Source organism: Pseudopipra pipra, chromosome 15, assembly GCF_036250125.1.
Source record: "Pseudopipra pipra isolate bDixPip1 chromosome 15, bDixPip1.hap1, whole genome shotgun sequence".
NCBI classification, from domain to species: Eukaryota; Metazoa; Chordata; class Aves; order Passeriformes; family Pipridae; genus Pseudopipra; species Pseudopipra pipra.
The window spans coordinates 4,011,476-4,027,202 of record NC_087563.1 but is presented as its reverse complement, the minus strand read 5'-3'; the positions used below and the strand labels follow the sequence as shown (position 1 = coordinate 4,027,202).

Genomic DNA, 15,727 nt, shown 5'->3' with positions numbered 1-15,727 from the left:
CGTGGTGGTGGTGGTGGCTGAGGGGCAGAGGAGCTCGTGCTTCCTCAGGAAAGCGTCTGGGGAATTTGCAGCTGGTGGCCAGAAGCTGACAGAGCTGCCAAAAGGGGCAGTGACAGGAGCTCAGAGGGCAGCGGTGATTTTTCCACGGTGTACACAGCAGCACTTTGATGGAATAACACAATGGTTTGGCATGGAAGGGACATTAAACTCATCTCATTCCACCCCCTGCCATGAGCCAGGACACCTTCCACCAGCCCAGGTTGCTCCAAGCCCCGTCCAACCTGGCCTTGGACACTTCCAGGGATGGGGCAGACACAGCTTCGCTGGACAACCTGTGCCAGGGCCTCCCCACCCTCATAGCCAGGAATTCTTTCCCAATATCCCATCTAACTCTGCCCTCTGTCAATGGGAAGCCATTCCCCCTTGTCCTGTCACTCCATCCCTTATCCACAGTCCCTCTCCAGCTCTCCTGGAGCCCCTTTAGGCAGTGGAAGGGGCTCTGAGGTCTCCCGGAAACTTTCTCTTCTCCAGGTGAACCCCCCCAGCTCTCCCAGCCTGGCTCCAGAGCAGAGGGGCTCCAGCCCTTGGAGCATCTCCGTGACCTCCTCTGGACTCACTCCAGCAGCTCCACATCCTTCCCGTGCAGAGGAGTTTCATGTAACCCAAGGACGGAGAAGAGGAATCATGAAATTGCAGAACTCCTCTGCACAGGAATGCCAGAGAGTGTGAGACAGGCAGCTCCAGCTCCAACTGTTGTGGCACTAATGTGTTATGCCACATTACCAACAAAAACCTGGGAATGGCAGTGTCCAACCATGCAGCTCTGTTGCCTTCCTGAAGCCCTTTCCATATCCAACACAGGCAGAGAAATCCCTGGGAAAGAAAAAAATTCCTGAGAGATCCCAGAATCCCAGAATCACTGATATTGGAAAAGACCTCCAAGATCATCAAGTCTAACCTTTGACCGATCACCACCTTCTCAACCAGACCAGAGCACTGAGTGCCACATCCAGCTGTGTCTTGAACACTTCTGGATCTTTCCAAATGCCTGGTGGTCTCCACTCTTAACCCCTCGGAGCAGGCACAGCCACCAGCTGCCAGAGGAGCACGGGGCAAGTGATACGAGTTCCTTGGCCAAGCTGTCAGCTTGCCTTGGGTGAGGGAGTGCCCTGTACAGCATGGAGCTGGTCCCGTCCCCATCCTATGTGGAACAACCCTGGGGACGGTCTGGATGCCAGCTATGGCAGTCCTGTACCCTTCTCCACTGCCAGTGGGCTCTGAGGCACAGCGATCCCAGAGCATCTGGAAGGAAAGGGCTGATCCTGAGACTGCCTTTGGGGAATCCTGACCACACTCCGCTCCGTGCCCCTTCCCAGGAAAGCGAGCAGCGCTGGCACTCGGACCACAGCCCTGCCCAGCCCGCGGGGCAGCGAAGCAGAGGTGATTCGGGCGGCTGCTGCACGGCGCACTGCTTCCCGTGGCTCAGCCGGCGCTGCCCCGTCAGGAAGTCACGCCGAGGGCGCAGGGGCAGTGCCCGGCAGCCGGTCCCGGGGTGTCCGTCGGTCCCGACCGCGTGGATCCAACCGCGGGCTGCGGGAGCGCCATCGGCGGCTGGAACACCCCCGCAGGCACCGGGGCTCATCCAGCCCGAGGCAGGGGGAGATCAGGTGCCGGAGAGAGCTGAGAACTTGGAGTGCCTGGCCCTGCCTCATCCCTGGATTTGGCAGCGGTTAGAGGAAGCAAACGTGAGGGAAGGAAACATTTCTGAGCCGGTTGGTGAGTCACTGGAAAAACTCACCCTTGATCCCGCTGCCCCCCAAAGTGAGGGGAGCTTGGTGCAGGTGCTGGAGGAGAGTTTCTCCCCGGGAGGGTGGTGCAGCCCCGCGACACAGAGAGGTATGGAGGGATCCATCCTCGGAGGATTTTGGGATGTGGCCAAAAAAAGCTGTGGCTGATCGGGGCTGGTGCCGGCACAGACCTGCTAGAAGCAGGAGGCTGTAGTGGGGACCCCCAAAGACTCCCCATGACTACAAAGCTGAGTCAGCACATTTTCAGGAGCCTTTAATCTCTGCTTGCTGCTTTTTTTTTGCAATCTGGTGACCAGATTCTCGTGTCAGCAGTGCCTGGTGCTGACAGGGACCTGTAGGGACCCTCAGAGGTCATTTTCCACCATCCCTTTGGGGGCTGGTGATGAATCAAATTACTGGCTGAGAAGAGGGAAACCATGAAGCCCTCTGTTGCAATTTCCTGCCCCAGATTAGACAGGAACAAACAGAGCTGGGGTTCTCCCATCCCATGGTCAGACTGACACATCTGGCTTCCCTGTCCGTAACTTGGCATTTCTAGTTTCTCCCGATTCCATGGCATTCCCTGGTCACTTAGGAGCAGGAGCCTGCAACAAGGCAGCCCAGGCAGGACAGTGCAGAGCCTCAGGAGCCACCCTGCTTTTGAGATGGGATGGGACCAGTGCCATTGGCTCCCTGCCACAGAGAGGGTGGCACAGGTGTAGCTCCTGGGTGTTGGCTGCTGGTCTGAGTGTTGCCCCGAGTCACGTAGCCAGTCAGGTAGCCCTCAGTAGCCAGGTGGGTGCCCATGGGGTGTGCAGAAGCAATGAGGACAGTGCCATGTCCCCAAGGGGTGGCTCTGCAGGGCAGAACGTGCCCGAGCCAGGATGGGAGTCCTGCAAGTCCCCTTCCCTGCTGTTCACTGTTCCCCCTCGTTTTCAGGTTGTTCACCATGAGTGTGGCTGTTCTGCTCCTCCTGGGGCTGGGGCTGTTGGGGGCAGAAGGCAGAAGAAACAGGTGTTACTTCAACCGCACCCAGGAGCGCTGTGTGTGCTACAACCTGACCGAGGAGACCGCGGGCAGCCTCATCCAGTGCCTCGCTGCAACTGTGGTGGAGTTTCGGGGGGGAGAGCTGGAGAAATACATAGCCTTCCCCATCAGGGACCTGGACGACTCTGCCATTGAGACTCTGGGCTCCCTCATCATCCAGAAAGTAATTATTGCTGATGTGCTGGTGCCTGAGATCCTCCTGGCCCGTGTGCTGAGGTTTTTCTCCTACACCCACGTGGAGGAGCTGGCGTTTGACAGCTGTGTTTTCCAGGGCACGGGTGACTGGCATGGAATGGATGGCCAGAGCTTGCCCATATTGTCCCTGAGCTTCAACAACGTGACATCTGCCCCGCTGATGGGCAATGAACAGGCCTTCTCCAGCCTGAGCACGTGGCTGGAGACACTGCAGGAGCTGGCTGTCACCAGCTCCAGTGTCACCAGCCTGCCCTGTGCCATTGGAAAGGTGTTCAGAGCTCTGCACACCCTGGACCTGGCACAAAACAGCCTCGGGGATGGGAGCCTGACACCTGCCTTCTGCCAGGGAGCTTTCCCTCAGCTCCAGGTGCTGAGTCTGCAGCACAACAACCTGACGTCCTACCACAGTGTGTGTGAGGGTGTGCAGCTGCTGCAGGGGCTCCAGAACCTCAATCTCAGCCAGAACAAGCTCATGGCAGACCCATCCTCCTCCTGCCAGTGGCCAGCATCCCTCCGGGTCTTTAACCTGTCCCACACTGGCTTGGAGGTAGTGCTGACACCTCTGCCTCCCAACCTGGAGGTGCTGGACATGAGCCACAACCACCTCCGTGCCGTGGACATCTCCCTCAGCTCCCTGAAGAAGCTCTTCCTGAGCCAAAACCTGCTGCAGGCCGTCCCCTCCCTCAGGAATTACCCCGTGCTGGACACCCTCCACCTGGACAACAACTCCATCGCGGAGCTGCCGTGGGACGAGGTGACGCTCCTGGGGCGCCTGCAGGACGTGACTGCGGCCAACAACCCCTTCAACTGCTCGTGCTCTGGGGCTGGGGGGCTGCAGGCACTGGCAGCTATGGGGCACCTGGGGCAGGGCTGGCCACAGGACTACACGTGCCAGTCCCCGCCAGGCTACCAGGGCTGGCGGGTGGTGGCCGTGCCGGTGTCGGTGCTGCGGTGTCACCGCGCCGCCGTGGTCGCCCCGCTCTGCGTGGCCCTGGCCCTGCTGGGCCTGGCAGGGGCCCTCTGCCTGCTCAGGGCCAAGCCCTGCCACAGGGTGAGATGTTGGAGCCTTCCCAGCAGTGCTTCCACACAGGAGCTCCAAGGGAAGGCTCACAGGCCCCCCAAGTGAGGGGCTCTCTCGGTGTCCCCAGCCCGGGCTGCCCTGGGGAATGTTATCCGGCTGTGCCTTTGCCCAGCCAGGTTTTGGGGCACCCCTCACTCAAAGCCCCGTGCCATGCTCTGTCCCAGGGCTGTACCCTCCCTTGTGGCCAGCTCCAGCTCCTCAAACCCAAACATGCCCCCATTGCCCCTGCGATGTCACCTGCCCCAGATAAGAAGAATTCAGCTCCATCATATTCCCACTGGTGGCACTCAGATGCCCCAAAACTCTCTGGGGTCTGGTGTTCCCTGCCCAGACCCCCACAACACCTTGTAGCCCCCCTTCCAGCCATCCTTGGAACCTCTGTGACCCCTCTGCTGGTCCTCCATCTCCTCACCTGGGGCTGTGCCTGGGCCAGGATGTTTGGTCTGTGAAGATGCTGCTTTGCTGCTCTTCAGCACAAGAGAAAACCCACAAAGACAGAAAAATAACTAAATTAAACACCCCCCCACACAAATGCCAACGAGGAGGAGCAGCCAAGACCTGAGATCTGGATGCACCGATGGACACATCCCTCTGGTGTGACCTTGAGGACCTTCAACCAGAAACTTTTTGTGAAAAGAGGAAAATGGGTTTATTCTGGGTTATGCAGAGAATACCTCGTAGTAAAGAGAAAATTGATTATGGGGTGCTGAGGGAGAGCAGAGGAATGCAGGACAATGGGGAATGCTTATGGGAAGGATCAAAAGGAGGGGGTGAGTGGGGAAGGGAAAGGCATGGGAAAATGGGGACTGGGGGAATCACAGGATGGTTTGGATTGGAAGGGACATTAAAGGTCATCTCATTCAACCCTCTGCCATGGGCAGGGACACCTTCCACTAGCCCAGCTTGCTTCAAGGCCCGTCCAGCCTGGCCTAGGACACTCCAGGGATGGGGCATCCACAGCTTCTCTGGGCAACCTGTGCCAGGGCCTCCCCACCCTCACAGAGAAGAGTTCCTTCCCAATATCCCATCTAACCCTGCCCTCTGACAGTGTGAAGCCATTCCCCCTTGACCTGTCCCTCCAGGCCCTTGTTAAAAGAAGGGGCTGGTTGCAGGTTGGCAGAGCTCACCTGGCCAAGCCCTGCTCTTCATCCCCTTGACCTGTCCTGCCTTCTCATTAGGGTCCTGGCTATTTTCTGGGGTGAAGTTCCTGGGTATTTTCTGTGTCCCTCCCTCTCTGCTCTGTTTGTGCACAGGTATGTGTGACCTGTGAGCAAACACGGGCTGGGCTGGCTGGGAATGGAGGAAAACCAGAATGTGGGAAGACCCAAGGCTGGGGCAGGAGGGTGGCTGAACAGGGCCTGGGGTGCAGGCACCCACAGTATTATCCTGCTGTGGCTTTGCCCAGCCAAGTTCTGGGGAACCCCTCAAAGCCCCATGCCATGCTCTGTCCCAGGGCTGCACCCTCCCAGGGGGGTTTTCCCTATGGTCAACTCCAACTGCCCAAGCCCCAACATGCCTCCAGTACTGCTCCCGATGGAGCTCCCAGTGCTGCCTGTTCCATCTGTGTCCACCTGGCATCACCCTCACACCTGAGGCACAGGTGAGGGGGGTTTTGGGGAGGCAGGGCACTGGTTGTCTTCTACATGGGGAATGGTGGCGAAGGGAGGGATCCATGTGCATCTCCTCATCGTGCCTGGTCCTGTCCAAAAGGAGGGGTGGGGCTGTCCTGGGACCTCTCTCCTGTCTCCCACCATCTGTGTTTCCACAGATCACGGAGACCCTCAGCTTTGGCATTTCCTTCTGTGCTCTCTTGCTGTGACTCATCTCCAGTAAATGTGTTTCTGTGGTTTGTGGTCTCTTCCCATGCCTAGAAAACCTTCATGACAGCTCAAGGTCCCTCATCTCCCATACATGACTTGCAGAGATGTCCCTCTTGGAGCCAGGAGCACACCAATGGTGTGAGTGGCTCCAGGCACCCACTTGCCTCCCGTGGTCCTGCTGATTCCTTGGCCAGCAGGGCTCAGCCTCTGGAACATGGTGCCTCTGGGCTGGGTCTGCCTCTGCCCATATGGCTGTGCCTGACTCCCATCAATAATGCAGGAGAACAGGATACCACCCTGTGTAACCCCATCCCCTGCCCTGGCCAAAACAGCAGCTGCTGCTGCTCCTGCTGAGGTGCCCATGGACGCTGGGGAGGTGAGTGCCATGGTGGGGGACATGCCAGGGCAGTTTGGAGGGATCTGTCCCCTGATTTTGGTGTGGTGTGGCCAGGGGCTGCCCAGCTCCCTGGGGGCTCATCCAGTGCCTGGTGGATGCTGAGTGTGTGGGGCAGGACCTGGATCATTCCCCCTCCATCCTGGGGCAGGACCTGGCTCATTCCCCCTCCATCCCAGGGCAGGACCTGGATCATTCCCCCTCCATCCTGGGACAGGACCCAGCTCATTCCCCTCTATCCCAGCAGGCCAAGCAGGATGTCAGTGTGCGAGCGGCCGTGGGACTCCACCAGGCAGCAGGTAGAGCTCAGGACAACCCAGAGCCTTCGCCTCCCACAGCAGAGAACAGGGGACTAGGGTGGTAGCCACAGCTGTGGTGGCAACTGGGACCACTGGCCACGCTGGTGGGCCTGGCCTGGGCTGATGGGGAGGGAGTGTCCTCCCCACCCTGGTGACTCTGAGCCATAGTGGGAGGGCTCACAAATGATGTGAACCCCCCCAGACTGCAAGGGGAGCAGGACAGAGTGTGGGCAGGTAGGGGTAATGCCCACCCCACCCCACACTCAGCGTTTTCAGGGCCGGGGGAGAGCTGGGCGGATGGCATTGAGGACACCCTGCAGCTCCTCTTCGCTGGGAAGGAGCCCCAGGTGAGAGTGGCAGGGACAGGGACATCCCCCAGGGACAGGGACATCCAGGGTATGGGGGGCCCTGGGGGACCAGGTGGGAGCAGGGGGTCTGTCCCACCACCTGCCTCTCCTGGGACCCTGGTGGCTGCTGAGGATTTGGGCAGGTCCTGTCTTACACCCCTGGGGGCTCCTGGGGGTTCCCACACAGCAGGGGAAGGGAGGGGGTCTTCCCTCATCCCTACCCATGCCAGGCCCTCTGTGCCACCCCTGCCATCTCCATCCCAGTGTGCCCAGTTCCTCCTTTACCTTGCACTGGTCATGCTGGGTTGGGGGAAAGCTGAACATTATCCCTTGTGCCAGGAGAGCAGCTTGGCTGTCGATGGTGTTTTCCGCCTGGATGCAGGACAGGTACTGTAAGCCCCAAGTCCTTCTGTGCCAGGGACATGCTGGCCCAAGCCATGGGCTGGGACACCCAGGGGCACTGCCAGCTCCTGGGGGGTCACAGGCACTGCTGGGACACGGGACTTGGTCCCATGGGGGGCTCTGTGGGTGTTTCTCATCCCTTCCCTGTTCCCTCTCGGTGCCGTGCCATGCCATGCCATCCATGCCGTGCTGTGCGTCCACACCATGCCATCCATACTGGGATACCTGTGCTGGGATACCTGTGCCTCATCATGTGTTGCCCTGCCCTGATCCACGCCAATGCCCTCTGTGCCATGCCATCCCTGCTCTGCTGGATATGTCTCTCCTACCAGGAGAAGGTCCTGGAGTTGGCAAGACCCCAGCTGGCCCTGGTTCCCCTTGGCTACAGCGTGTCCCTGCTGCTGTGGGACCCCCACGGCCCTGGGACACAGCTGCCCTTCCAGAGTGTCATCTGGCAGGTGAGGGTACAGGGGAGAGGTGACAGGGAGGGGTGACAGCACAGCTGGGTCACCCAACGGGTCCCAATCCTGCCTGGTGTGAGACCAACAGCTCCCAGCTTGTCCCCAGGTGATTGACACCATCTTCCAAGAACTGGAGGCCTTGGGGGATGATACACAGAGCCTTCAGACAGTCAGCCTGGTCCAGGTATGGCAGGAGCAAGGTAGGATGTCATGGAATGAGGGTCCCATTTCCTCTCTGCAGCTGCCCAGACCCTGCTGTGCCAAGGGCATGTATTACATTATATGTAATATATATTATAGTATTTATTACATACTGGCATCCAGTACCCTCATCCTGAGGAGCTGGAGATCTTTGAATCCCAGGTTTTCTCACCTCTTTCCAGGACCTGCCAGGTGTGGGAAGCCTTGGCTGCCCATGGAGTGTCTCCCAGGCTCCAGCAGCCTAGTGGGATAAGGGGAGCCCTCAAACCCCTTCCTGCCCATCTCATGGCTGGGCTTTTCCTGCCAGTCACTGATCCCTGTGGCCTGAAGGTCACTCTGTGTGACCTTGATTGGCACAGGAGTGATGCCAGCTCCTGCCACCCTGCTGGGCCTTGCCCTTTGGCTCTGGGATGCTGCCAGGGACCTGCCAAGCTCCACACAGGGCATTCCCAGGGCTCTGCCCTTCCCTGGCCCCAGGGACGGAAAAGCTGGGAGTGACTCCAGGATCAGCCCTTCTCAGCCCTCACCTGTGCACAGCCACGAGCAGCCCAGGCCCCTGGGGATTGCAGGATGCCAGCAGCCCCCTCTTCCTGCCCCCCTGCCTTTACACAGCCCCCCTTTCCAGGTCAGTACCCACGACAAAGCCTGGGACCTGCTCCATCCTGATGGCCGAGCCCTGCAAGTGATGGATGTCACACCCCTGGGCCTGTAGGTACCTGATGCCCTGTGGCTGGGCAGGTGCTCCTGAGGGGCTGGAACCCCAGTGTCGAGGGTAGGGCTGGGCAGGGAACACAATGCCCAGGGAGCACATATCCCCCAGGGCATGCAGGGGGTGGGTGCCCATGGCCCTCCTCGCTCACTCTTGTCCCTCTCTGCTTCCAGGATGGTGGAGGAGGCCACGGAAATCGCCGTGCCCGATGCCCAAGCTGCCATCAGTGCCTATGCCAGGGGGCTGGGTGCCATCCCAGCGCTGTTCCAGGGGTGTGCACGGCAGCCCCTCGCAGGCGGGCACCCGGTGCAGGGGTGAGGGCAGGGAAGGATTGAGCTGTGGGGTGCTGGGGTGGCTCTGGAAGCTCTGCTCCCACACTGGGCTCTCCCCAGGGCCGGCAGCCTCTTCACTCTCACCGTGGAGCGGGAGCTGGAGGGTGGCAGGTGCCAGCGCTCGGCCCTCAGGATCCTGGTGTCCCCAGGGGCCACGGGGCCCTGCCCCAGGCTGTACGTACCAGGGCTGAGCCGTGCCCCCCTCCAGCTCCCCATGTGCCTGCTGTGGGCTGCAGGGATTCTGTACCCGGAGGTGAAGCAGGAGAGACCCCGACACCACAGGGAGCCTGTGGCTGGGAGCCAAAGGGGTTGTCACCTCCCCTTGGGGATGTGGGCTCCCTCCCAGTGTGACCAACCCATTCTTGGGCTCCCGTGGGTCAGGGCTCAGCCTGCCTGGCACGTGGATGCCAGTGCCATCCCAGGGTGCCTCTCACTCCACGTGCAGGGAACCTGACTCGGGCTGCCAGCCCTGGATTGTGGAGCGGCTGCTGGAGGGGAACAGCCTGACCTTCCTGCTGCTGTGTGTGTCACTGCCAGGTAGCCCCTGGGACAGGGACACACTTCGGGGTGCCCCCTCCCTGATGTTTCCCCCCATCCTGCCCCATGCCTGGCACTCAGTCCCGGGAACACTTGCGGTCATTGGAAGCCAGACACCGGCTCCACTCATCCCCATCGTACCAGAAGCCCCCGTGCTGGTGTCCCCCCATGGCCCCTACCCAGGGCTTGCTGCTCTCCCAGACACCTCCAGGGAGGAGATCCTGGGAGCCCTGGGGCTGGCTGAGAGGGTGAAGGGGCTGGCCAAGACCATCTCTGCCACGCTCTGGGACCCTGCGGAGGAGATCACGGCGCGCCGGAGGGAGATCCGAGGGCTGCGGATGGAGCTCCTGGCTGGAACTGCCCTCCCAGAGCAGAGGACAGCTGTGGCCCAGCTGCGGAGAGCCCTGAGGGAGCTGCAGGTGGGGGAACACCCCTGGATCCATGTGGGACCAGGATGGCACCGATTCCCCTGCTCGGGTGAGGTCTGGGCTCCATCCTGGTGCCAAGGCCCTTGTCGGGCACTGAGGGCTGGGGCTGGGGCTGCCCAGGGGGTGAGATGGAGGGGTGGGATGTGTCCCAGCAGCTGTGCCAGGCCTGGAGGTCTGCAGCATCCCAGCGAGGACCCCCAGCTCCCTTTTCCAGGTGCTGAAGAGTCAAAGGTGGTAGAAGAAGCAGGCGGCGGCTGAGGTGCTCCAGTCTAGTGAGATGCATCAGCCCAGTGCCAAGGTGGGCAGAGGTCAGGCCAGGCCCCCTCACCCAGGGACAGCCCAGGTGCAGGAGAAGCCCTGAATCGTGGTTGTGTCCCTGTAACATCTTGTCCTGCTCCCACAGGACCATGTCTCTGCAGGGAATACAGCACCAGGCCAGCCTGGGACCCAGACCAGTGCCACCCTGGAGCCAGCAGGTCCGGAGCACGGGGCCAGACACGCATCCCACACCTGGGTGGCGGATATGTGGGCACGGAGCATGGCTCTGCAGGGTGGGAAAGGCCTCCCTCCTCCATTTCAGTGGCTTTGTTCAGCCTCCACGTCACACTCATCCTCCTCCCCTGTCCCCATGCAGGATGGGGTGACAGCGGGAGCAGCCAGGGAGGGGACAGCAGAGCTCCAGCCAGTGCAGGGCAGGAGCTGCTGGAGGAGCTGTCCCAAAGTGAAATGCCACAGCCACGGCCACGGCCTAGGGGTGACACGGTGAGTGGGAGCTCACAGGGTCCCCATGCAGCGCCTGCAGTGCTCTGCACTGGCAGCGCTGGATCTCGGTGCCATCCCAGACCGCTCCACTCTGTGCCAGGTGGGGAGCCAGTGCCAGCCATGCCCATCCCTGGAGGTCCAGCATGCCCTGGCCAGGGCACAGCGGCAGCGGCTGCGGGCTCGGCACTGCCGGCACCTCCAGCAGGAGCTCGGGGCCGGGGCTGGGCCAGCCCGGGAGCACAGCGGGGAGGTGGGCACAGCCACACCCCACCACCCTGCCCTCGGGTCTCCTGCCCTGGTGCTGCTCTCCCGAGGGCAGCTCCAGGGAGCAGGGACACCCCAGAGCTGCCCTGCCCTTGTCCCTGTCCCCCGCAGTGGGACACAGCACGCTGGCAGCAGGAGGTGGCTGTGCTGGGCCTGAGCCTGGAGGCAGCGCTGCGGGAGCGGGAGGCGGCCGAGTGGGACCTGGAGGCCCTGCTGCGGAATCACCAGCGGGAGCTGCAGGGCTGCAGGCAGCACCTGCTGCAGGTGGGCAGGGAGGGCTGGGCACTCACCTCCCGGCGGTGCCAGGGCCGTGCCAGACAGCCCGGGCATCCCGCAGGTGCTGCGGGACCAGCGGCGCCTGGCGGGGGAGCAGCGGGAGGCGCTGGAGCGCCGGCACCGGGCGCTGCTGCAGGAGCTGCTCCGGGACACGCTGGAGCTCGCCGAGCACAGCCCGCACCCGCGGGAGGCCAGACAGCGGTGCCTGGCGGATGCCACCACACAGACCCCCTGAGCCACCTCCCAGGGTGTGGGGACAGCTGGCCTGGCAGCACGAGGGTCACCAGCCCCAGCGGTTACCTGGGCACAGCCTCCCCTCTTGCCCCTCCCCTCCAGCTGCTGCTCCCTGTGGAAACGTGTCCCAGGGAGGGAAAACTGCTCTGTGCCAGGCACTTGACTGGCAATCCCCAGCTGGGACCATGTGGAATAAAGCAGGTGCCCCCACCCATGACTGTCACCAGGCTCGGACACACCCCCAGCCCCCAAACCTCTCCCAGGGGACACAGATCCCCTCCTGCAGGGAGGGCAGACACAGGACAAACACAAGAGACAGACACACGGATGCTGTCAAACTGCAGCTTTAATACCCCGGGTGGGTTCTGCCTGCCAGGAACTCGGTACAAATCCAGGAGGTGTCTCCCTTTTGGGAGCAGGTGAAACAGTTCCCATATCCCCCCTTCCCTGTCTGTTCCACACAGACACTGTGTCCAAGGAGGGGAAGCGGGACCTGAGGACAGCAGGGCTTCAGCCAGGAGCTGGGCTGGAAAACTGTGAAAGTGGGAGAGGCCCCAGGAAGCAGCACCAGGAATGGGGAAGGGGGAAGCAGCATCCATGGGAGCCAAAATGGCACCAGTGCCACTCTGGGCTGGCAGAGGGTGCTGGCAGAGCCAACCGCTGCCGGAGCATTCCCAGGCCACTGTGGTGTGGAGAAGCAGCTTGAGGACATGGGACACAGAATCCCAGAATCACTGAGGTTGGAAAAGACCTCCAAGATCATCGAGGCCAACCTGTGACTGATCACCACCTTGTCAACCAGACCAGAGCACTGAGTGCCACATCCAGTCATTTCTTGGACACCTCCAGGGATGGGGACTCCACCACCTCCCTGGGCAGTCCCTTCCAATGTTTAATCACCCTTTCTGGGAAGAAATTCTTCCTGATGTCCAACATAAACCTCCCCTGGCACAGCTTGAGACTATGAGACACCCACACAGGGCTCAGGACCCACCCTGAGGCTGGGCACACCTGATCCCATGGGAACCCTGTGGCACTAAGCTTGGCCAGGCTGGAGCAGGGCCCAGCTTCCCCCTGGAAGCAGGGACAGGGCACTCCTTGCTGGGGGGGCCTTGGAGCTGTGCAGGCGCCCAGCAGCAACCATCCCAACCCTGAGAAAGGGCTGGGGCTGCCTGGACACGCAGGAGGGAGGCAGTGGCTACGTGACTCCGTAGTAGAGGTGCACAGCGAGGCCGATGCACGCCACGGCCACGAAGAAGAGCAGGGTGAGCTGCAGGTCAAACAGGGCGACGGAGAGCAGGGCGTTGACCAGGATGGAGCAGGAGATGATGAAGAGCCTGGTGATGTTGCTGCTGTGCTTCATCACCACCGACATGATGAGGCCGTTGAGGGCCTGGCCGAGCACCACCAGCAGCACCCACGGGGAGAAGCCCCGCAGGAACCCGCCCTCGGCGCCGCTCCACAGGGAGCCCGCCAGGTTGAGCAGGACCCCGAAGAAGTAGAGGAAGACGTTCTGGAGGCCGAGGGGCAGCGGCTGCGCCTTCAGGATGGCTTCAGTGTAGACAGCAGACAGGCCTGAGATGAGGCAGTACACGCAGAGCAGCACCAGCCCCACGGGCGTGACGTGCAGGTGTGTCCCACCGGGAGCACCGTGCCCCCGGAGCCCCCCCCAGCTGTAGCACACCCCGGCCCCCAGCAGCAGCAGCAGGGCCAGCCAGCGGCGCGGGCCCAGGCGCCGGCGCAGCAGGAGGCTGTGGAGCAGCGCCGTGCTCAGGATCTTCAGGTTGCTGAGCACCTGGAAGGTGCTGGGGTCCATGAAGAGCTGCATGTGCACCACCAGGTTGTTGTTGGCGGCGTAGAGCAGGGCCGAGAGGGCGAAGGGCGCGGCGTGGTGCCAGGACGCGGCGGGCGCCGGTGGCTCCCCCAGCAGGGACAGCAGGGACAGTGCCAGCTTGGTGAGCTCCACCAGCACCACCACCGACGTGGAGCTGAAGGGGATGGCCCCGTCCACCTTGCACAGGGTCAGGAGGGGGGCGTGGGAGCCGTAGATGGCCACAGACAGCAGCAGCATCAGCGCCCACAGCCCCCTCCGGAGCGGCCCCTCGGCAGCATTCCCAAGCATTCCCATTTCCAGCTGTCAGTGCAGACAGGCCAGACAAGACTGTCACCCTGCAACACCGAAGAAGAGACCAAATAACCAAGGATTTAATGAGGCTGACTCGGGCAGGATGTTCCCTGCTACATTTGTAGTGCAGGAGGAGACCTGGGCACTGTCTCTCCTTAGGAGGAGAACTACAAAGCCTTTCTGGGGAGCCACACAGAGCACGTTCGTGGGTGGCAGGGCACAGCAGGTGGCAGGGCACAGCAGCCCCTCAGTCCACATGGGGGAGGTGAGGGTGAGAGGAAAAGGCAGCTGGCAGCCCCTCGGGGCCCCCTTGTGGGTTAGTAGAGTGCTCACCACAGCCGTGATGCCCCGTGCACACCCATCACAGCCCCTGAGTGCCGCAGTGCTGTGATGTAAAGCCCTTTTCCAGGGAAAAGAAGGGTGCGGGTGACGTGCCTCCGGGAGCCCCGGGTCTGCTCTGTGCCCGCTGCCCGAGGAGCACCGTTCCCGCAGTCCCTGCTGCCTCCGGGCTCCTCCGCGCTAGTCCCGACCTTTTTTCAGCGCGTTCACATAATCCCGAATCGTCTTCTCGACGTTGGGCACGGCGTAGTTCTGGGCGGCGTAAATTCCAGTGCAGGTGCCGGCCACGAAGCCGAGGACGGCGGAAAACCGGAGCTTGGCCACCACGTACCCCGCCAGGAAGCCTTTGAGGAAGGGTGATGCCAGCAGGGATCCGTCCTGCGGGGTGGGGGAAGGCACAGTGAGGCGAGATGTCGGGGGAGACACAGGGCGGGTTGTTTTTCCCCAGAGTTTGTTTTCGCCCCCTCAGAGGGAGCGCCGCGAACCCGCGCGTTACCTGCCCCACGCCGGCCTGCACCTCGTCCTCCACCCTGCGCTGCAGGCTCTCCAGCTGCCCCTTGAGGAAGGCGAGGTCCTTGAGCTTGGGCAGCGAGTCCTGCGGGAGACACAGAGATGATTCCCAGCCCTGCCGGGGAAGACCCCTCAGCCCCGGTCCGCCCCACTCACCTTATCGTCCGCCATCTTGGCGCCGCCGCCAGCCGCCGCCCATTGGCTGTCGCGGGGCACACGTGACACTTCCGCCTCTCTGCCCCGTCGCTGATTGGCTGATAGGGGACACGTGACACCTCCCTTTCCCGCCCTGCCGGCCGTGCCCGCCGTTGATTGGGAGGCGCGGGATCACGTGGCTCTTCTTCCCCCGCCCTCCCGCCCGGCGCCATCTTGAGGCACCTCCCCCTGAAGGACTCAGCCGGGGCCGTCCTTACCCGACCCCCCGCGACATGGGGGGCTCCGGGGCTGCCTCGGGGAGGGATAGTGGAGCTCGCAGCCGCACCTCGCTGCGGTCGGGGCACCCCAGGGGGTGCCTGGGGATGGAAGGGCGTCTCTCACCTTCCCAGGGCTCCCCCTCTGTGGGGGACACGGCGGGGGCGCTCAAGGGGGTGTAAATTCCCTTTTACCTCGGAGGAGATCAAGGCAGAGTTGGTGTTTATTAGAGGGCGTTTACTGGAGAGGTTCAAGGCCTGGTTGGATAAGGCTTGGAGCAACCTGCTCTAGTGGAAGGTGTCCCTGCCCGTGGCAGGGGGGGTTGGAACTGGAGGGACTTTGAGGTCCTTTCCAACGTCAGCTTTATCTTGGAGACCCTCTTGTTGAGCCTCGAGGTGCGGGAAGTGATGTAAATTGCTTAGGCAGAAGTAATGGTTAATGGAATGTTATATAAGGGTTAGTGGAATGTTGAGAGCTCTGTAATGAGTCAAAAAAGCCCTTTCAGTGGTGACCCTGCAACATATAATGGCTTTAAATTATTTATTAGGTAGCCAAGGAGGTGCTTGGCACAGTTTAATTAAAACCAGGGATTTTGCAGGTTATGTGTGTGTTACCCTTGTCGGTCCTACAGCAGCACCCACGCGGCTCTGAAGGTTTCTGGGCTGTCAGGCAACTCTGCAGCTTCATTTAGATACATTCCCGGGGTGTATTATCCTGCTCCCACTGAGCACTGGGAAGAGAGAAGCAAAGGGAGTGGGGAGGCAGT

General features: G+C 61.7%; 3 protein-coding genes across 3 annotated transcripts; 1 reads left to right on the top strand and 2 right to left on the bottom strand.

Annotated features, from left to right (window-relative positions):
• The first annotated feature begins 763 nt into the window (after window positions 1-763).
• LOC135422425 (toll-like receptor 2) lies at window positions 764-5,956 on the top strand. Its single transcript, XM_064671548.1, has 2 exons — window positions 764-1,776; window positions 2,727-5,956. The coding sequence occupies exon 2, from the start codon at window positions 2,737-2,739 to the stop codon at window positions 4,153-4,155; it is 1,419 nt and encodes a 472-aa protein (XP_064527618.1). The 5' UTR covers window positions 764-1,776; window positions 2,727-2,736; the 3' UTR covers window positions 4,156-5,956.
• A 5,948-nt stretch (window positions 5,957-11,904) lies between these two features.
• SLC35A4 (solute carrier family 35 member A4) lies at window positions 11,905-13,704 on the bottom strand. The gene has a single exon (XM_064671546.1). The coding sequence runs from the start codon at window positions 13,702-13,704 to the stop codon at window positions 12,775-12,777; it is 930 nt and encodes a 309-aa protein (XP_064527616.1). The 3' UTR covers window positions 11,905-12,774.
• A 55-nt stretch (window positions 13,705-13,759) lies between these two features.
• Window positions 13,760-14,786, bottom strand: LOC135422424 (SLC35A4 upstream open reading frame protein). The gene is made up of 3 exons (XM_064671547.1): window positions 14,707-14,786; window positions 14,537-14,635; window positions 13,760-14,418 (listed from the first exon to the last, which is right to left on the bottom strand). The coding sequence occupies exons 1-3, from the start codon at window positions 14,719-14,721 to the stop codon at window positions 14,221-14,223; spliced, it is 312 nt and encodes a 103-aa protein (XP_064527617.1). The 5' UTR covers window positions 14,722-14,786; the 3' UTR covers window positions 13,760-14,220.
• Window positions 14,787-15,727: the final 941 nt, after the last annotated feature.